General features: G+C 47.1%; 1 protein-coding gene across 36 annotated transcripts in view; it reads left to right on the top strand.

Moving 5' to 3' along the window:
- Positions 1 to 21,534, top strand: part of EPB41 (erythrocyte membrane protein band 4.1) — an 87,508-nt gene that overhangs the window by 25,698 nt on the left and 40,276 nt on the right. For all 36 annotated transcript variants that reach the window (XM_074894605.1, XM_074894609.1, XM_074894607.1 and 33 more), the window contains 6 exons: positions 9,950 to 10,418; positions 12,750 to 12,980; positions 15,372 to 15,476; positions 18,511 to 18,553; positions 20,475 to 20,550; positions 21,048 to 21,266. In XM_074894605.1, coding sequence (XP_074750706.1) covers positions 9,957 to 10,418; positions 12,750 to 12,980; positions 15,372 to 15,476; positions 18,511 to 18,553; positions 20,475 to 20,550; positions 21,048 to 21,266 — 1,136 coding nt within the window. In that variant the 5' untranslated portion in view covers positions 9,950 to 9,956. Of the gene's footprint in view, positions 1 to 9,949; positions 10,419 to 12,749; positions 12,981 to 15,371; positions 15,477 to 18,510; positions 18,554 to 20,474; positions 20,551 to 21,047; positions 21,267 to 21,534 lie in introns of those variants that run through there.

The following is a 21,534-nucleotide window of genomic DNA, read 5'->3' as shown; positions in this document are numbered from 1 at the left end:
CTCTGCCTGGGAGGTGTTGCAATGCCTGCTGTGATTTTCCAGCAACCATCTTCTCCTTTGCTCTCCAGCTTGTGAAGCCACCCCAGGGGAAAGGGTGACTTTGGAGTCACTGAACAGCACAAGCAGGGAAGATGGGAAGAAAACCACCCCTGTGGAGGTGGTGTTAGTGTCCGAGTGTGAGCCTGGCACGTGCACTGCTCTTCTGTAGTATGTGAATTCATCGGGGCAACGTCCTTCTGGGGCCTTGGTGGCACTTCAGTTTGTCCCAATCAAACTGAATTGATACTTTGAGGCTTTACAAACAGCATCTGACTCTTGGGTACAAGTATTTGGGAAAACATCTGAATGGCTGGTTTGCAGGCCTGCCTGTTGATTACCCGTGGTCCAGGTCTGGTTGAGAACATGGTTGCACCCAGGCTTTAAATGGTGTCGGGTGTTTGCCAGCTCTCCTTGGGTCTGGAGATGCGCAGTAGGATCATCCCCATGGGATGCTTTTCTGGGAATGGTGCAGAGTTTGAATTAAGCTGTACTATTTTTTTTTTTAAAAACAAAAGAAAAAACAGAAAGGGGACCTTTCTGGAGCAGGTGTCTCCCCACCTCCCTTCTGTGCAGGGTGCCGACAGAAATGCTTTGCTGTCCCTAGCCTTGAGGCAAGGACAGCAGCTGGCCGGGGGTCTGCATCCCAGTTTGCATTCCCCATTGCAATGTGCCTTGGGGAGCTGCAGCCAGCTCGGAGAGGGCTTGTGGGGGTTGTGGTTCTGCAGGCTCTTCTGGTTTTGTTGGGGGACTTTAATTAGCTCTTGGTGGTTTCTGAAGCTAAGCTGCGTGGTCGTGAGCTTTCGGATGGTTGAAGGTTGGGTTCTTTCTGTTATACCAGGAGTATACAGCTTGAGGTTTGTGGTGGGAACAGATTTCTCCTCCTTCCCTGTCCTGGTGTTGCTGTTTGTGATGCTGAGCCCTAGAAGGAGAAGAGGAGACTTCAGAAAAGGGAAAACACCAAAGGGTGGCAGCTTCCTGAAACAAAGCCTTCCCCTTGCTTGGGAGCAAGCGCAGGCTGCTGCTGCTGTGGGTATGATACCTGCGGTGGTATGTACCCACCCAGCGAAACTCAGCTTTACAAACCTCCCTGCTAGCTGACTCAGTCATCCCAGGCTTGTCAAAGCTTTTGCAGCCATCCCAGTCGTGTCTCCAGAGCCAGTGGCTGTGGCTGTGGTGGGGCTGGGTCGTTCCAGGCCAGTGGATGCTGAGGAGGTCTCCGGCTTCTTCATCCCCTGTGCTGCTCTGCAGGTGTAAGCGGCTGGGGCTTGCCCATCCTGTTGAGAAAACCAAGAGTTGAGGAATTTAGTAAAATAATCTGTAGCCGGCCAGTGCTTTCCAGCACTCCTAGGTGGAGGTCATTAAACTTTAAAAGTGCGATGTTCAGGGCTTGTTGATAATTACTGTAAAGGTAATTGTCCCCTTGCAGCCCCCATCTTCACTGCTAGAGCAAACAGTGTAAATAAACTCAGCCTGGCAGCAGGTACTAACTCATTAAAAATGACAACAAACCCACATTGCTGCCGCCGCTGGGCAGACCCTTGTAGCACTGGTTTAGACAGCGTGTCCTGGGGGTATCCCTCACTGCAGACTCTTGCCAGGGAGAATGAGTCTCCTTTGCATTGAATGTTTTTGGAGTGTTGGTGTCAGGAGGAGGAGAAGCAATGGCTGATTTACAGGAGAAAAGATCTTGAAATCAGTTTAGGGTAGCATAGGTGCTAACTTGTTTAAGTATCCTTCCTATTCAGTGGCAATCTTGAAGCAGTAAGCCCAGCTTAAAGCCTGGGTTGAGGATGCTTTCAGCTAGCTTTTACCTGGGCTTGGCGGAGGGTGAGCCTCGCATGACTCAGGCTGTGCCAGCCCTTCTTGTAAGTGGTTTCCTTAGATAGTTTAAATGCTGTGCATATATTGTGCAGCTAATAAGGTAAAAATAACTGGCGCGATAGGTTATTTTTAAAGAATTTTGGGCGTTGTACCAGGGTGTGGCAGGTGTATTTGAGGCACTCGGATGAATGCAAACTGTATTGCAGCCGTATAACTACAAATCAAGTGGTTAAGCACCATGTCCCCAGCACGCAGCGGAGGAACAGCCCGTGTGTGTGAGCCGGGGCCGTCGGCACCCGCTGCAGAGCAGGAGCAGCAGGCGATGAAGCCTGTTCAGAGCTAAAACCTCTGAGACATCAATGCTCTGAAGCATCAAACATCCTTCTGGCTCTCGGTGCTGCAGCGGTACGTACTTGGCAGGTGCCTCTGTGTGTGTGTGTGCACGGGTGGTATTTATCTAGCAGGCAGCTCTTTATCAAAGGAGCATGCAGGTCCCTCTTGGGTTCTAATTATAGCTTTGGTTTGGAAACAGCCAAAGGGAAAACGACAAAAGCAAAAAGCGCTTTACCCCTGTGCTTGAAAAACTGTAAGGAAGGAAAATGAGCCCTGTTATGCTAAACCTTGAGTGTAAATGAGGCACAGTGTGAGTAAACACATCTGTGTTCAGGCAGGGGGGAAAAAAAAAAAACCCCTATAAATAATGCATGGAAAAAATCCTCCTTTTCAGTTGATTGAGATCTATTGCTTATTTCTGGTGCTTTAGAAAGCAGCGTGCTGCTGGAGGAGGAAGGCTGTGGTCGCGTGCGGCGCTGGGGTTATCGTCTCTGGTTTGCTGTCATCGCCACCCCAGGTATTCCTTCAGTGCAGAGTCAGGAGTGGTTGTGATGGAGCGACCTGCAGGGACGAAGCCCGCGCGTCCTTGGCTTTGCTCGCTCGTGACGAAGCGCCGCTCGCTCACGGCGCTCTTGCGGGCTGCGCCGTTCCTGCTGCTTTTATTTGCACAGATTTTTGGCGCCTGCCTCGTTTGGTGCGTGCCGGGCTGCCCGTGCTCCTGCCTCCACGGGAGCTGGTGGACGGACCGGGGATGCTATCTGCAGGGCGCAGGTGCCTGAGCTGGCGGCGGGGTGGGGATGGGGACGGGGGTCCCTCCCTTCCTCCGCCAGGTCGGGCAGATACCGGCTCCTTCTGCAAAGGAGGGTTTCGGTGTGACTCCTGCCTGAGAGGCTCAGCTCGCTGTTTCCTCTGTGGGGGGTTTGGTGGTTTGGAGACTTGTTTCTGCGGAGGAAAAGCTTCAGCAGGCGCCGTGCGTTCGAGGCAAAACCTTGTTGTTTCTGCGCTGACCTCTGTTGAAGCAGGGGAAGGGAGCCCCGAGAGTCACTTCTGCTGCTCGCTACGGAACAGGAAGCAACACTTGTGTTAAACTGACACTTTTCTTAGTCTTTTTAGCAAACTACTGATTTGCTCCTGTGTTGCAGCTCGCGGAGGGGTAGTCTATGAGCAGCTTTATTTTGCTGGCAGCCTGGTGCATGCGCCTTCCCCGTGGCTCTATTCTGGGTCCAACTGCTCCGAGTTCAAGTGAGTTTTCTTAACAGGTCCCACATGGGCAGCCTTTCCAAACCCATTGCTGTAGACAAGGTTCCAGTGACAAGTACATGTTTTCATTTAAATTTCAGTGCTTTACTGATGAGCAAAGCCCATGAATTCCTGCATAAGGAATTCTCTAGCATCCAGGAGGATTTCTGAGGATAAAGGGGAGGAGCTCCTGGCTCCCTTTGGTTGTAATGCACTTACTGCTCCATTTAGTCAGGTCATTTTATAAGCCCAGTCTTCAATTTGACATAAAATGATTTGCTTTCAGCAGATGGTGAGCTACTATTTTTTGCCCTCATTTAAATAGGAAAGCTGTACGATACCAGAAGATGAAAGAGGGGCATGGTGCTGCCGACATACAGTAGATTATGAGGGCTGGTCTAGTGAGAATTAAATCCGGGCGGTTGTAATGTGCCATCTGTGTTGTGTTGGGTGGTTTATTTTTCCCCCGTTCGATGAGGCTCCTGAAGTCTCCTGTTACCCTCTGGGTAAGGCAGCGTTGCCAGCTGAGCGACAGCATCCCTTTTGTTCAAGACCCAAAGTACCAGCACAAAAAGATGATGCATCTTAATTCTAATGGGTTATAAAACGCCAGTGCTAATTATTCCTCTAATAAAATATATTAAATAAATTTTGAAAGGTTCTGGTGCTTTACAGTATTTTAAAGTTGTTTGAATTTCCTATTGAGAGGCTTATTTTACTGCGTTTGAATTTCTTATTTTGTTTAAAAAAAACGGAACAAACAGCTCTCTGCTATGTTTTTTTTAACTGTAGTAAAAATCATGTGTAGGATACGTAACTTGAACACACGCATGGGGCGAGTCCTGCTTGTGGCGGTTGCAGTTTCCTCCTCTCCAACCCACAGACTCAGGTTTGTTGCACATGTACCAGGTCTTGAAAAAACAGAATTTTCAGCCTATGCTATTTCAGAGCAATGTTCTATGTAGTTTCCCTGGTGAATTGTGTGCTTTTCACACACATTATGAAACGGGAAGGAACGCATTTAAAAAACCATGCTGTTGCTGAAACTATTTGATTTTTTGCCTATTTTTAGCAGAAATTTCTCTCTTATCATTGTCTCCAGCTCTTGCTGTAGCAGTAGTGTTTGGCGAAGCCACGCATTTTTGGGTAGGAAGGTCAAGACAGTTTGTTCCAGCAGCGTGATTACCATTATCTGGCGTTGGGCATTGCTGCAAAACGGTTTGAGTTTCTGAGAAACGAACCTTCCTGGTGGTGGACAGTCCTTTTTCTTTTCTCTCTGAAAGTCTAAAACACTGGAAATTAAGTCAGTTATGGCATGAGGCATAAGTTGTTTCTCAAGCAGGGATTAAGTTAGATTTTACTATTACTACGCTTATTTGTGTGCCTAAATAAGAGAGACCGGAGCATGCTGACAGGTAGAAGACAGTGCTAGATGGGTATCTAAATATTAGTGTTTCTTTAGGCCTCTGTAACTTGTCACGAAACAACCCAAACGAGCAGCATCATTATTTCCAGAGAACTAACGCACCATCACTTAATGACAACCTTCGGGGAGCGCAGGCGCAGCGAGTGAGTAATTCCACATCCTCCAGGCTTGGAGCCTTTCTCGAGAGGGAGCCGTTGGGATCTGTTGAGCTACTGTAAAATCTGTGTTGTAGATAAATTATCGTGTGTGTGTGCAAGCTGGAAAAGGGGGATGGTTTGACTTGGAGCGTGGTTATCTTTTGACGTCTGCAAGAGCAGAGCCTGTGGAGCGGTGTGGGGTTGAAACCGAGTTTTGCTATCCTCTGCTTGCCAGGTATGAATTAGTGTTGGCCTGAACCATGGGTGTTAGGAACAGGGTGAGCAGTGAGCCCTTGCGCTCCTTTTAAGCCTCAAGTCTGAAATCCTTCTGAAGGATTTTGATGCAGAAAAGCAGGCTGAGTGTACAGGTGACTGCAAGCCTGTAGAGATGTTGCCTTTGCACAGAAACAGGGGTGAGCCCTGAGGTTGGGGGGTCTCCAGGGTGGCTGGAGGGTCTGCTGTGCAGGGAACAGCAGGATCATACGGTGCCCGTGTAGCAGTTTGCTTTCACATTTGATGTTCAGAGTTGCTGATACCTTTTAAGAAGAGGCGTGCAGGGCTCTCTCTTCATCACTGAAGCACTGACATTCCCGGTGGTGCCGTGGGACACCAGGAGGTCCAGGTCCTCTTCTGGGGGCTGATCTGGTGCAGGTGAAGGGGGGGATGCTCATGGTGGGGGGTTCGACCTGTGGTGTGGGTCTCCTCAGAGGGGAGAAGCCTATTTGTCTCCCCACAGGTTGCTCTGGGTGTGTTTAATTACCTTTTTTTCAGATTCCTTCCTGTTGCTAAAGTCTTCTTGTCTGGAGTAGCATATTCTTAAACTTAAAATGCTTAAGTATAAATGAACTGTTTTCTGATGAGATTTTTACTCTGAAATCTCTATGTGGGATCATATCTAAGTTTTGCTCTGATTTGCTTATTTCCGTGGCGTTAAACGCCTTCTCTACACTAGACTTGTGAAGAGCCTGCCTTTTACAGGCTGTCTAGCATAAAACCCTCATCCTCTACCAAAACAAACCCCCAAATCCAGCATTTACAAGCATGGCAGGAGGTGAGCAGCACTGCTTGGGTGCTCCTGGAAGAGCAGAGCATCCTCCTTCAGCATCCATGGAGCAACCAAGGCACCTGCAGGCTCTACTGAATTGCCTTGTGGAATAGCGATGGAAGAGAGTTTAATTTAAATAAAAATCTGCTTGTGGTTTGGCTGTGGGCAGTGCGTTCTCCAAATAACAAGTTGAAGAGCAGCAGAGTGGGAACTTTGCTCTTTGTGTTGGCTCTGCTGTGGGCTGGGTTGGAAACAAAATACTACTCAGCAAACATCTCCGTGCAGCAAAGGTGCTTTTTTTTAAAATAATGTGGCCTCTCAGTTATGTTGCTCACTTACAAATCTCTTTGCTTTCGGTTGAGTGCTTAGGAAACCGTTTCTGAACATAAAACTTCAAAGGGGAGGAAGCAGCCATGAGCCCACGCGTCAGAGAAGCACACTTGGGTCTTGCAGCAAGATGTTTGCCTGCACCCAGTGAGTTATTGGTGCTGGCTGCTGCTATTAAATGTTTATGGGGAAGGGCTGGGAAGGGAAGGGCTCGTACGTGCCCGTCTCTGCATCCCCAGCCCCGCCGAGGGGATCTGGCCAAGCTGTGAGGTGGTTTCTGGAAGCTGGAGGAAAGACACGGAGACATTTGCTCATCGCCAGCGAGACCCACCTTCCCACGCCAGGAAGGGTCTGTGATTGCGGCTCTGAAATCCAAACAAGTAAACTTTTCTTGTTCCAGAAATGTTGGTATTTAAAGAGAGAAAACTACGTATGGAGGAAATGTTTGTTTGTGGACTGTCCCTCTTGTTTACCACAGTTGATAAGAGCTGCTCTTCAGCTGTGCCCTCCCTGCGGTCGTCATCTCAAGAGCCTTGATTCTGCCTTTTTATTTTTAAGAGCAACGTGCTTCCAATGTTGTGTGTTTCGATAAAGATTCTTACAAATGTATTTATTCAAAACAAACACAGTGGGAAGCAACTACAAAGCAGGCTGCTTTGGCAGCTGGTGCGGAAGGGAGCTCGCTATTGTCGTGTGTTCGTGGTGGGACAGTCTTGCAGCGCGTCCTCCCCGCTCTGTGTGTGCCGGGGCGTCAGGAGCTTTGCCCTGGGAGTTGCCCATGGCGAGTCTGTCCTGCGTTGTGGGCTCGGGGTGATGTGCATTTGGCTGAACATAGTTCGTGGCACCCCACAGTGCCTTGTAGCATCTCTAGGAGTTTTTGGAGAGCTGTTGAGCGCATGAATTGGCTGTGTGGTGGCGGGGGTGACTCTGCAGACGGAGCCTTGTGTTGCTAACGGGGCCTGCAGCGTCCCTAGCAAGGGGTCACGGGAGGAAGGGGAACAGCCGTAAGAGCTGCAGGGGCAACTCACCCACATGCTGCCATCTGCAAACTGATCACAGCCCCTTAGCCCCTGCAGTGAGCGCCCAGCCTCTTCAAAACCTCTCCTGGACCAAACTGCAGACCCCACTCGTGGCATAATCCCAGCTAAACCAGTGGTAACCTCAATCCTGTCCCTGCGATCCAGCAGCCATCCCTCACCCCGCTAGTTTGCTGCTAGTTGCAGCTTTCAGGTATTCACTGTACGGTGTGTGCTCTGTGGGTGGTGAACCCTTGGTCTAAGAGCTCTTACGTCTCATGTGTGGTTGGGTTTAACTTGCTTTCCCTTCTCTCTGATGTTTCTGGTTTAGGGAAAAAGGAAATTCAGCGTGAGCAGCAGGCGCGAAGCTGCCCCCTCCTCGAGGGTGGTGGTGGGAGACAGCTGGGTGCTGTGTGAATCCGCCGTAGCCTTTCATTTAACTTGGATTTTACAGCTTTCTTGCAGAGCCTGTTCTGTGATAATCCTGCAAAAACAAACTCCTGCAAGACTTCTGGGGAAATGAGGTGACACAATGCCCAGCTCAACAAGTGTTTCGGAGAATTCCCCTTGGGTGCTCTTGCTGCCTTGGTTGGGTTATGCCAAGGTGTCCTGCCTTCGCCCGTGCAAAGCACTGGAGGAGGAGAACCAGTGCAGTGTGGTTTTCTGCACATCTGCATCTCTGTCGAGCTCGGAGCATTGCCACATCTGGGTTTCAGCACCATCTTTGCCTTGCAATGATTCCCCTGGTGCATCAGGTGCCCGTGGATGCCCGTGCAGGCTGGCTGCTTGGATCCCCGTTCTCTCAGTGCAGCTAGAAAGCTGCTGTTTCAGTGGCCTCCAGCTCTCCGTGGGGTTTGGAGAAACCCAGAGCAGCTCACTGAGGGGAGGATCGTGTGTAGGGTATGATGCTCTAAACCTGGCTTCTGCAGGAGACCAGGCTAAAATGGGCCCTGCAGCTCGTCCCCAGAGCTGGGGGACTAAATCCAAGTGAAGGAGTTTCAAAGAGTTCAGAGAGCCTGTCCTAAATCTGACAGAGCTCCGAATCACTCCGATGGGAGCACAGACCCTGTGGGTTACCATCCCTGCTTTTCCCAAAGCCCTCCTTGCAAAAAAAGCCAAGCAAAACCCAAAACCCAGACCAAAACAAACCTCATAAACTCAGGAGATTTGTGTTGCAGGAGAAACAAATTCAGTGAAGGTCTCTGGTGCTGCTTGGTTTGAACCACAGCATTAGGAATAATATTAAGCTTTTGCATTAAATGCGAGGGAAGAGTACTCTGGAAGACTAGGAGGGCTTTTCTCTTTCAAGCACTCTGGTTATTTTGGCAATCAGGATGAGTTAAAATTGTTGAATGCAATAATATGTAGGAGGGCGACATCTTGAAATGTTTCTTAATTTTAAGTATGTTTTTGAGCAAATGTTTGTATGCTGAGGTTTGAGCTGGGGAGATTGAAAGGCATATTGGATTATATGCTATTTGCTCTGTGTAAGCAGTGACAATTTATTGCTGCAGATACATGTGATGCAACGTGCAAAGATTAGTTCTATCCTCTCTAAAGCATGATTATTTTGGGTCCTCTTTATACCTTAAATAGATATTCTTCCCATGTGATTTCCATCTTTTTGTGTCAACAGCCCAGGCTAAAGTTGAAATAAATGTTGCATCAGCTTAATAGCACAGGCTCTGAAGAAATCTGCTCTCTGTTATGGAGATTGTTTAGAAGCCTTTTCATTTTACATTTTTCCAGTGTGCAGTGTAAAGATCTTGTGAATCCTGAAGCCTGCTCGGTTCCTCTGGACCTGTCTTGTGCAGATCAGCATAGTTGATGGACACTGATGAGCAGTGTCCCGAGCAGAGCAGCAGTGTGGTTCATCGTGTTTAGATACCCCCCTTTTTAGTTCATGGTGAGGATCTGTGACCTCTTTCAGGGACGTTTACAAGTGAGCAGCTGTTGAAACTTGCGGCCATGCAATTTTTGACTCTTGTTGACTGTATGAGTTTTTTCTCAAGCAGCAGATTTCTCCTTTCCAGATTTCTGCAGTGGTGGTGAAGGATGCTGTAACCCTGCAAGCCATCGCAGGCTGGCTGGGGTTTTGGCATGGCGTGGCAGGAGGAAGGTTGCATGGTCGTGTGCATGTCATCATCTGCTCCGCTCCCAGTGCTGCCAGAGGGGAACAGGGGCTTGGAGGAAGAGAGGACCTCAGGACAGCCCTGTGGAGCAAGACTCTCTGCTATCTCCTCCCCTTTCCCTAATCTTGTTTCCATTTTTTAATCATTTGCTCTTGTCAGGCTGCAGACCTGGTGCCAGGGCATTTAGCAGTTTGGAGTCAGCACTGTCCAGATGGTGGAAGGTGCCTGGGCAAACGTCGATAGAGATGTTTCGATCAAAGCAAACAGCAAAATGAATGATTTTGCTCTTAATGACTTTGTAGGCTGGAGTCGGCAGGACAGGGGGCTGTGACTGGCGAACTGGTGTGTCTGTGCTTGTGGCTTGGTTAGAACAGCTTAACACAGACTTTAGTACTGGAAAGCTCCTGACTGAGACCTTTGCACCTCTCTTACAGCATCATCATGACAACAGAGAAGAGTCTAGCGGCGGACGCCGACAATTCGGAGCAGCAGCAAGCCAAGGAGGAGGAAGGAGCTGCTGAAACACAAAAACAAGAAGCTTCCCTAGAGGAAGGGGCTCAGCAGACGTCGGAGGGACAGCCTGCGGCAGGACAGAAGCCGAAGGCCTCCAACGGCGACACACCCACACACGAGGAGCAGAGCAAGAAGGAGCGCCGCACCTCCGAGGGCCGGGGTCTCTCCCGCCTGTTCTCATCCTTTCTCAGGAGGCCCAAGTCTCAGGTGTCCGAAGAGGACAAAGACACTGATGCTCCTAAAGAGGTGGGAGGTGACCAGAAAGACCCGGGATTAGGAGCCAACCCTGATGAAGACATCTTGGTGAAAGCCCCAATTGCAGCTCCTGAGCCGGAGCTCAAAACCGATCCATCGCTCGATCTCCATTCCTTAAGCAGTGCGGAAACGCAGGTAAAACACCTTGCTCCACGTGGTGTGCTCCTTTCTCTTCTTGAAAATGTGTCTTTTTAGCCAAAACTAGAAAAACTTCATATCCTAGGATGGTAAGCTTGATCAGAAAACTCATGAGATGCTAAAAAGGCTCTTGTCAGCTCCCTGTGTTGCATCACGTACTTCCCACTCTTGCATTCCTCTATCAGACTGTCTTGCAAAGTACCTGCTCCTGAAATTGTGCTCAGACCTCACAGCATAACTTAAAATGCCCCGTGCTGACTCTTTACTCTGCTGAGGCATGGGAAGTCACTTCAGAACTAGGGTTCAGATTCATAATTCATGACGTAATTCACAGTTGCTCATCAGGATGTCCTTGGTGTGTGCAGAATCAAGGCAGGTCAGTGGCATGAGGTGGAGAGTGCTAGAGGATTTGGGAAAGGGTTTCTTCAACTTGAAGGAGCGCAAGCGTGGCATTTCAGGACTTGGTCATCAGTTCAGTCCGGGCTGGTGCTGAGCCTGCCAAATACAAATATTTTCTGCTTATGCATCATGTAGACAGGGATTTCTGCTCAGCACGTGGGCTGAGCCCAGCTCCTAGTAGCTGTCTGATGTCTACTCTTTACAGCCAGGGTCATTTTTCCTACAAAATTTAAAGGTTTTAAAGCATGGTAGGAACTGAGGCAGAGACACCCACAGGGAGATATTTGCAAAGCTGCAGCTGGTTATTGATTTGGGGGTATTGGATGCCCTCTCTTACTCCTTGGGTAATTGCAGCTCTGCTGTTACTAATGTGGCTGCCTGGAGTTACCGGAGGAAGGTGGGTGCTCCTGAGATGGGGATTTCTTACAACCCAACCAACCTGTGTGTATTGCTGGAGTCGTAGTATATTCGTGGTAAATCTGGATTACTTACCCTGCTGCCTTAAGTTCTGAATGAACGCCAGAGAGGTGTTACATATCTGCAAACTCTGACTTTTGGAGCAATACAAGTTAGAGCATTGCCAACTGCAGGCAGTCAGTGTAAATCCACCTCCTTAAAATGACAAAGTTGTAGAGAAGGTAGTAAGTAACACCTTTTTCTTTCTTTTCCCAAATTTCTGAGCTTGTGAAAACCATGTGATGATCTCTGCTTGTGTTTTGTACCTCTGAGGGTTGGGATTCGCAGAATGGGGAGGAGCTGGAAATTTTCATGCAATTTCAGCCCAGAAATTGTGTCTTCAAGAGGAAAATGCATGATTTCTTTCTCTATTTAACTTTGATTTGCTGCTTCTGAGTGCATGTGAGTGTGCAGCCATAGCCTTCCTTCACCATGGGCTGTTGTTTCAGACGAAGCATTTGTGCTTTTCTTTTTTTTTTTAGTTCTTATTTTAGATCAGTGTCAGTGGCTTTTTGAACTGTGACACTCGGCAGATATTTCTGCTGTGAAAGCATTTGTGAGGTGCTGCCTGTTTGATAAATGCTGACGGGCATTACAAGCTTTGACTGATTCCCTGCTCCTGATTGTCCCAGCCCTGCTGGAACAGAAGTCAGCAGCTTGTGGACATTATTTAGTTTTTAAATACCTCCGTGCAGTTGTGCCTGGGTGTGATTTCATGAGATGCGATGGGCTGAAAAGACAGGGTTTTGCTCTTCCTCTGCCGCGGCTGCGTGTTCCTGCTGGATCGAGCCACTTCCAGCACTTGTCAGAGCCTGCCGTGAACTCCTTTAACTTGCTGAAATGGCAGTGGAAAAAAAAAAACAGCTTCCTTCCTCCTCCTGTCCCCAAACTGCAACTCTTTTGGCTATTTTAGTGAATTAAACTGGCTTGCAAAGTGCTTCAGTAGGCAAAGGGAGAGTGGTATGAAGGCTGCCTTCCATTTTTGGTGGCAGAGCGCTGCTCCATCAGCTCAGAGGGCTGTGAAATCTCAGCACTGACCCCCCTTTTAATGCCACTGCTGCCGTACTGAGGGCTGGTGGCACTGAAGCAAAGCCCGTCACCCAGGGCCCAGCGAGAGCGCGGGGGCCCGTGCAGTGGGTGCGCTGGGGTGTCCTAGGAGGGGAAAAACTTACTAGTTCAAAAGGTGCTGTCGTTAAGACCGTGAAGATTTGCATGATGAAACCAGCCCTGATTTCTCTAATCAACCCTTTTTTCTTTTTTATTACATCCTTTATTAAATGAAGACTTGAGAATGACTTGAAGGGCTTTAAAAATTAATGCCATTACCTTGCCCATGCAAGCTGCTGCTCCAGGTCCCGGGTCACACTAATTCTGTGGTGAGATCCCAGCCCTACCTGTGCAGTGCTTGTTTCTTGTGATTTTTTTTTTGCTTGACACCTCTAAATTGCAACTTGGGTGATGGGGGGGTTTCAGCCTGCGCAGGAAGAGAGGAGGGACGACCAGGAGCCGGCCAGCACAGACCCCGGGGGCAAGGAAGGAGGGGAAGCAAAAGAAGAGTGTGCCAAGCCAGAGCTGAAACAAGAGGCTCCGGAGACCAAAGCAGAGAAGGATTTGAAAGCTGCCCAAAAAGCAGTAAAAAGACACAGAAACATGTACTGCAAAGTCGTCTTGCTGGATGACACCATTTTTGAGTGCGCCATGGATGTAAGTACTTCTGGGGTTTGTTTCTGCTTCGCCTCTTTTCCCTCTCCCTTCTCCTCCCCTTGAAAAATCACCACAAACACAATTTAATAGGGGCCTAATTTGCTGCCAGTGAATTACATGACAGGCTTTACTGCAGAACAATATTGCTGTAAGCTGTAACAACTTATTGTTGTAAAAATCTCTGGGTGCTTAGGAATTATTTTTTTTTAATTGTTCTACGATTTCCAGGGTGCCTTGCTTTGTAAAGGTGGGGGTCAGTTTGAAAAAAAAAAAAAAAACAATTTATCTTACTTGCTGTTCATCTTCTCTCTCATTTGTATCCCAGAGTAGAGTTTTTGTGTCAGGCTGGGATTGTCTCAGTATCTTCTGCCCCATTCCTGTGGACAAAATGGGTTGTCGATTTGTGCTTTTCTGTTCACCCAAGGTACCTTCACCTATCAGGCTGCTGGCTAACATAACTCCTGGAGCTTGGATGTAAAGAAAAACATGCTGTGTTTAGCCTACACTTGAATATATTTGCAGTAAACAATTTAAAATTATTATGTTGACCTACAGCCATGCAAAACCCTTAATCTGAGGGCTTTTCTTCTGCTTTATTTTGTGCATTCTCTCACAGGGCTGTCTTGCTGTCAGGGCAATAAAAAGCTAGCAGAGATGCCTATTTCAGTATTGAAGTACTTGTCCAGAATATTAATAATCTGGTACTCACCGTTCAAACATATTCCCATCCGCTTGTTTTTCCCCAGTCCTGCTGGCTTAAATGGGCCAGGAGAGGGTATCTGGGCACAGGGCTCCTGTGAGAGCTGTTACCTTGGGTGATCCTGGGCAAGTAGGTCAGTGCTGGCCGTTTGTGTAACGGTGTCACTGCTGTTGCTGCCTGGGATCAGCATCACCCCCCCCATCGCCTTCCCCTTTGCTGGGGGTTTTGTGTGCAGCCCCCAAAAGGAATCTGTTCCCTGCAGTGCTGGTGATGCTTTGCTGTGGCTTTGTGCGTGAGTTTGCTGCAGCGATGCCTGCAAATCCCGGCAGGCTGCACGGATGCTGTCGTGGGAGGGAGAGCTGCTGGTGGGGTGGTTGGTCCTGCCTTGAGCAGGACGTTAGAAGTCTCTTTCTGTAGGTCCAGCGTGTTGTGGTGGGCACTGTGGAGAGGATTAGGAGGGGCTGCTGTGCTGGTGAGACCCTCTTGACCTGACAAGTACCCTTGGCTTTAACGCCGATGTAATCCTGCTCTAGCAGTTTGAGAATTTATTAAGACTTAATTGGGAAGGAATTGCAAAAGTGTAGGCAAAGAGCAGCACAAATGCCTTTATCCAAGAAGAATAAGTGCTTTCAGACATCCTCTCCAGTTGATGGCCATGGAAGGTTTTTAATTCCTGTATGTCTTTTAAGTGCCAGTTCCTTAAGAAATACCCAGGCTAACAGATGCGCTATATTACCTATAGAGTCACAACGTATACACTAAAGACCTTACAGCTGAAGGGCTGGAATAAAAGAAGGCTATGATCTTGGATCAGTTGCCATGCAAATACGACTAAAAGGAGAGATGCGGGCACAAGCAATGCATTAGTAAAGCTTATTTTGCATCACTGGAACCGCGGTTTCTTCTTAGCAGAGCCTCCAATAGAATGAGCTGCTTCTGGTTGCCATAGTTTTGTGCCTCAGGGATGTTTTCCTTCGTGCTTTTGGACTAAAAGGGTATCTGTTCCTAGGGCCAGTTCACTTCTGCAGGATTTGGGGGGAAAAAAAAAAGGAGATAGGAATGCTCAAAGTGTATTTCTTGAGGCAGGAAGTTGTGTGCTAAGCAGCTTTCGGTGCGTAAGGCAGAACTGGAGAAGCTGGGTTTCATCAGCAGCTCGGGTTGATGGAAAGGCCACGGAAATGATGGTCTTTGGTTCTGAGCCGCTGTTTCTTTTGTGATCCTGCTAAGCCAGGTTGCCCCAAAATAGGCGACCATAGCAGTGGGTTGTAGCAGCAGTTTCATACCCGCGTTGATCGTCTTTTGATCAACACCTGATTGTCTGACGGGCTGGAGCTGGGAGATACCACTGCAGTAGATGTACTTTGAGAGGGAAAATCCCTACAAATCCTCAGTGTTTGTTGAGTTGTGTTGAGAAGCTTGGCTTTGGTGGGGCTTCAGACACAGAGCTGGTGGTAGCAGAGAGACCTTCTGCAGTTCCCATTGCCTCTCCGGTTTGAATTTTTATGCCTGATGGTCTTTCCTATAATGGGTGCTTGCTCAGAAACAGCCAGGAGATCTGATTTTGAGCTTCTCGGGACTTCTTTCCCTTCTTGGCAATGTACAGTGTGGTTTGATTATGTTCCCTTTCTCCCCTCTCCCACAAGGAGGCAAAAAGCAGCCCGACTTACAGAACTTCTTTTGTCTATTTGCAGAAGCATGCCAAGGGGCAGGATTTACTTAAAAAAGTCTGTGACCACCTCAATCTCCTGGAAGAAGACTACTTTGGTTTGGCCATATGGGACACGCCGACCTCCAGGGTAAGCAGCTGCTGTTGTGTGTTGTTGTTCTGCACCCAGGTGGATGCAGCTTTTTTGAGGGAGCATCTCCCCTGAGCACAAGTTCTTCTTAAAACTGCTTTTGGTGTCCTCCCCAAAAAAGGACTGAGAGGGTCAGAGGCAGAAATTATGAATAAATGACTACAGGAAGGTGGATTTTAATAAAAGAGCTATGTGGACTAGTATCTTCAGCTGAAGAAAATTCATTATATTAGTTTACTGCAAAATGATGCCATTAATTTGTTAAGCTATAGCTCAAGAAGTTAGGGGAAGAGAAGTCTTTTCTCACTCTAAAAAAGCAGCAGGTTTTTTTAGTTGTGATTTTAAGAAGAGGTTAACTACTCTTAGGCTGTAGAAGATGAGCCTGAATGGTGACACACTGCAGGCAGACTTGACAGTCCTGGACCCTGTGTTCACCAAACTGAGAGGAGCAAAAGCCGGCAGCCCTGGCACTGGTGTGATTTTTTTTTTTCTGTAAGGTTTGGTTGGAGCCATCCTGAGCAGGTTTGAATTGAGGCTTTTGCCTGTGAAAGGACATGTGTGACTCTTCATACCAAAACTCTTACTCATATGGTTTCAGTTTAAGGTCTTTGTTTGGTTAGACTCAGGCGGTGTCTTATATCTTAAACCCTTGGTTACGCTTTAACCTGAGCAATTACTCAAGCTCTGTTTGATGAAGCTAGATGAATTGTGCTAAACTGAAATCAAAGGCCCAGTTTTATCTCCTTTAGACCGGTTCTGTTGGGCCACATTCTGACTATTCCTGTGCTTCACCTACAGCAATCAGTTATGGGCCACGTTACCGTGGCTGACAGACATTTATCAGTAGACTTAATAACTGCAAGTGTGAATTTTTAATACACAGGCAAAGTAACACCCCGTCGCTATCTGAGGCAGGCAGAGCTCTGTCTTGGGTTTGTTTTACTGTCTCTGGTGTCTTGCTATTTTCTTTTATGTGAAATTTGCTTCCATGTACATAGCCTGGATTTTTTTACTCTAGGAGTTTGTTGTGCTTGCAGAGGGAGGGATAGGTGTGCTTTGAGATCCAGTTAAGAGTAAAAAGAGTTTAGCTGGAGCCTCTCACACTTGTGCTCACTGCTGCGAGACCCCTGGGACTTGATCTTCTCGCGTCCAGGCATGCTGGTGTCGATTCTTCCAAAAGCAAAAGCATGTACCTCCTTCCTCCCCAGCCAACAAGGGCTAAGAGCTTGTGCAGCTTTTTAACCGTAGGGACTGAAAACAGATAGTTCTGTCAGATTTGTGTCCCAGAGCTGGGAGCTGAGGAAGGTAAAGCCACTGCGCATGGGTTTAGCTCCAGTGCAGAGTAAGCTGCTTGGTGGAAGTCTTTGCTTTGATGGGGGGAAACACCATTTTGGGGATTTTTTTGGGGGGAATCTTTCTGGTTATGTTTGAACTTTAAAATCTGAAGCTCCATGTCTCTCCTGCTGTAACTTCAAACAAGACCCAACATGAAGTTACTGATTCACAGGTAGAAATAATCTTAATAGGAAACCAATGGGTGAGCTTCTGCGCCTCACCCACGGCTGTGCGGAGCAGGTAGAGATGCACATGTGTATTCCTGGACAGGGAAGGGTTGTACACAGCATTTTCCACCTTGATATTTAGGGAATAATCCTTCCTGAGGACGGACGTTTTCCCACATGGGAATAGCAGAGGGTGACAGTGGGAACAGGAGATTGTGACAGTGGATAGAGCAGCTGGTCAGCGCCGAAGGAGCTTGATGCTCATGTTGCTCTGAAAGGGAGGATTGTTTCTTACAGATTCATGACACAGTGTAGATAAAAGTGCCGTTAATTGGTGTGCTCATTGTTGTCTGCTGGATCAGGCAGGGTGAGTGCTGAGGGTGTGTGACTGCACCCCGGGCTCGGCTGCCCGAAGCCTGTTATCAGCTGTTATCGCTGCAGTGACCAGCGTGGACGCAGAGATGCTCTGCTTAAAGCGGTGGCCCTAAAAAGACAGCAAGTGACACGTCTGCCTTTCAAATGGCTTTCATATCCCCAGTTTTATGGGTTAGAGGGGCAAGCGTATAAAAAGATAAGATTAAATGTAAGTATGTCTCCCTGCCATGAAGTTACGTGTCCTTCTCGTCAAGACAGATTAGCTTGGGGGATTCAGTGAGTTAATTCCTTCACCTCGGGAGACCTGGATGTCCAAAGCCTGCTCAGAGCACGTGAAAATGAAGAAGGTGGTTTAATGTAGCCTCTCCGGGAGGGCTGTTAGCACCGCGCCGTCCCCTTCAGCGGGGCAGACCCTGACCTCTGCAAAGGGAAAGGCTCAGCCTTCACGTGCCAGGAGTTGCTCAGACTGTGCTGGCAAAAGCAGGAATTGTTTTTTCAGGCTTATGTTGCACCACCATCCCACAAACCCCCAAATTACAGAGTGGGAGGGAAAAAAGGATATATTTCTAAATTTGTAGCTGAGATAATTACTAGAAACTTGAGTCATACTTAAGAGACAAAGTTTATGTCATGCTCCTGTAAAAGGTTCCAGCCTTCCCTGGTGATTGGAAGTTTTCACTCGTATTTCAGTGATTAGGTTGTTAAAAAACATAGTTAATAATAGAAAGTCTTGACAATCTTTGTTCTGAGTAGAGTAAGTATGGAGATAGGGTGCCTAAAATTAATGCAAACATCCTATTTGCCTATTTTTAAAAGTTCTGAAGAGAAAAAAAGGTGTTGCACAAGTGCTCCTTGTAGCTGGATGTGACTGGGACTGTATCTGCTGCTGTGTGCTTGCAGCCCTAACATACTGATTTTGATTTTTTTCTCCTGCTTCTTGTGCCTCCCCTGTGAGTACCTGGTAGGTGAAGGGTTGGAAATACACCCACCAACACCACACACTGGAGTAAAAATTGTAAAAAATGCACCGTCTCTCCAGTTTCCATGGCTGCGTTCATGTCAAATGTTGTCTTTTTGCTGTATTTTTAGCAATTTGCAGTTTTCTGTGGTGTTTCTGGAACGTCTGTTAAACTGTGAATGTTTTTATCCTCTTACAGACGTGGCTGGATCCTGCCAAAGAAATAAAAAAACAGGTTCACGGTAAGTAGATCGAATTTATCATGTGGGTGTGTGTGGTTTCTCCCTGCTTCCCTAAATAAGCATGGCTTTGGCGGGGCGATCTGGGGGGCCTAAGGGTGTCTGGCAGGGATCAGCACAAGTGGAGGCAGTCTGTACATCCCTTCTCTTCTTAAGTACTTAGTGACGTTCTAGATTTAGGAAAAAATGCCATTTCCTTGGGAAAACATTGCTTGGGCTGTGTTTGCCCTATGCAAACCCACGCTGTCCTTGCTACCGTGCGATGCTGAAATGGAAAATTTGTTCCCTGTTGGAGGATGGGAAAACAGGTGTCAGTGAGAACCATTTAAATCTCAAAGGAGGTTGGGAGAGCCTGACCAAAATTGTATCCTGTAGCAGAGTGGACTCTGAGGCTGTTTCGAGGTCCAAATAGGGGTACTGGAATGATAAATGCCTCGAGTAGTATCAGGGCAAATACCAGATGCTCTCCAGAGTTGTATTTTAAGGTCTGCTGGCACTGAATTAGTTCAAGATGAGGGCAGTGTCAAAGTTAAATAAATTTTAGAGTCTTCTGTTTTCTCTCAGGAGCAAGTCTGACTGCTTTGAAAGTAAAATACTGTTTTACGTGTGCTTCTGGTGGGGGGTGCAGAACAAGCATGTCATTAAGTACAGATTGGGGGGAAATGCTGCAGGGCTATGGAGTAGGAAAAGCTCCTGCTCTTCTCAACTTCTCTTTGAATCAATAGCAGGATGTGTGTAAAGGGCATGAGCTGCTCTGACTGTGCTGTGCAGGTAAAATTCAGCTCATCAGTGCGATGAGCAACCTGCTATGGAATGTGGTCCCCTGAGACGGGTTAAATGGCAAATTATTTGATTTTACTTTAATACATGTTTACATATGAATATGTGTACACCGATGTATGTTGGTTTAGGTGACCTCTGCTACCTAAAATGTCTTTTTGGAATAACCTGTCATGAACCGTGTATAATGAAAACAACATGCCTTGTGTTTAATCCCAGTTATGGCGTTGCATAAGAAATAAATCCATGAATGCTACGTCCCCCCTCCTCCCTGTTTGAGATTGTGATAAATCTCTGTCCAAGTTAAGCTCAGGCATCTTCTCTTTCTGACATAAATACTGTTTTGAACTAGTGTTAAAGGGCGCAGCAGGGGGGAGTTGTAACTGTGAAAATGACTTCCAGTGCTTAATGGGTTGGTCAGGACTATTTTCTGTGGGTAAATACGATTATTTTCAAGAAGAGGGAGTAACCCCTTCAGCTGTGTCACCTAGACTGTCCATACCACATAAATGCCAATTCTAGGTGTGATCATGTGGATTCTCGCTCCAGTTAATGCCTGTAATGGTGCTGTTCAAGGTTTGAAACAAGCTGTATTAAAGCATTTAGGTCTGGACTTGTAAAGCTCTTCCTGTCTCGGTGCTTGCTGGTTTCATCCAGAGATTGATGCTTGTATTGTGCTGAGTTTAAACTGTGGTCTGACCACCCGACCACAGTGCAGTAGGCTGCTGAGGGAATTAGCACATCTGCTCTTTATGAGAAATTTGAAAATTGGGTTGAGTGATAAAACAGTACTAATCCATTAACTTATAGCACACGCCTGACCTCTCTTCATGAATCCTTCTTTTCAATCAATGAAAAAATACGTAATTCAAGGCTCTTACCAATGAATTTAGTTTTTTTCACAAGTTGTGGTTTGTTCATGTGTATTTGCCTGCCCTGCTTTGTTTTCTCCTGTAAATGAAATTGTATCTTACACTGTCTGCTAAGCAGCAGCCAGCTGTGCGAGCAGACAGTATAAAATCACTAATGATCCGCTGGCTGTATTTTGAAGATCAGATTGGATATTCCCAGCTTTTTTTGTAATGACCATCACAAAGCTGTTCTGGTGTGTTTATTTTTCTCAACCTCTTCTTTGTAATTGCAGGAGGCCCCTGGGATTTTACCTTCAATGTCAAGTTTTATCCACCGGACCCTGCGCAGCTGACGGAGGACATAACCAGGTGAATTACCTGGGACTCTTGCTGCCAGCCAGGGAGCTCGCTCAGCAAAGCAGTGAATATTGAATAGAAATTTTTAATATTTGGGTGTTTTTCCATCCTTTGGCAAGGAAATCAGATGTCTGAATGGTTTGGACGGGGTTTTATTTGGTTTTGGTGGGTGTGTGGGATGCTTCCACTTTCCACTTGAAGTCCACATGTGTACAGCAGTGTCGTTTATAATCCTGGCATGCATATAGAAAAGTAAATTTTTATTTAAAAGCGAGTTTTTCTGATTGTAAGTGTCCTGTACTCACTTTGCAGAGTGGAGGTGACTTCAAGTCCTCCTGTCCTCCGTGCTGTTTACCACGGGAATATTAACCATAAGTAGAAATTCAGGTAGAAATTAGAAACAAGCATCATGTTGCATTCATCAGTGGCATTAAAAAAGAGATTCTGTTGGATCCTCAAGTTTCTCTATGCTCTCTGTAAGTAGTATTTTTCTTCCTCCTCTCCCCCAGGTATTATTTGTGTCTTCAGCTTAGACAAGACATCATTATGGGGCGGCTGCCCTGTTCCTTTGCGACTTTGGCTCTGCTGGGTTCGTACACGGTCCAGTCCGAGTTGGGAGACTACGACCCTGATCTACACAGCCCAGATTACATCAGTGAATTTAAATTGGCCCCAAACCAGACAAAGGAGCTCGAAGAGAAGGTTGTGGAGCTTCATAAAACATACAGGTAAGATCTAGTGGCTGGAGGACTTGTCTGTGCACAGCAGCCTGAAATAATGGGGCTTTTTGGTATTTTCCCCACCTCTGCTGTATGCTTTTGGTCTCCTCCTGCACCAGTTTTTTGATGTTGGCGACAGAAGCTTTAGCAGTATGGTGTGAATTTTCAGCTACTGAGAACATCAGCTTTCTAAAAAAGTTCTAATACTTTATAACAAAATCTTTCTAGAGGCTGGAATTCTTTTTTCCTGCTTGAAGAAGAAACTGTATTTTCCGAA

This window comes from Strix uralensis, chromosome 25 (genome assembly GCF_047716275.1).
Source record: "Strix uralensis isolate ZFMK-TIS-50842 chromosome 25, bStrUra1, whole genome shotgun sequence".
NCBI classification, from domain to species: domain Eukaryota; kingdom Metazoa; phylum Chordata; class Aves; order Strigiformes; family Strigidae; genus Strix; species Strix uralensis.
The sequence above is the reverse complement of the archived record's forward strand: the minus strand, read 5'-3'. Positions and strand labels throughout refer to the sequence as shown.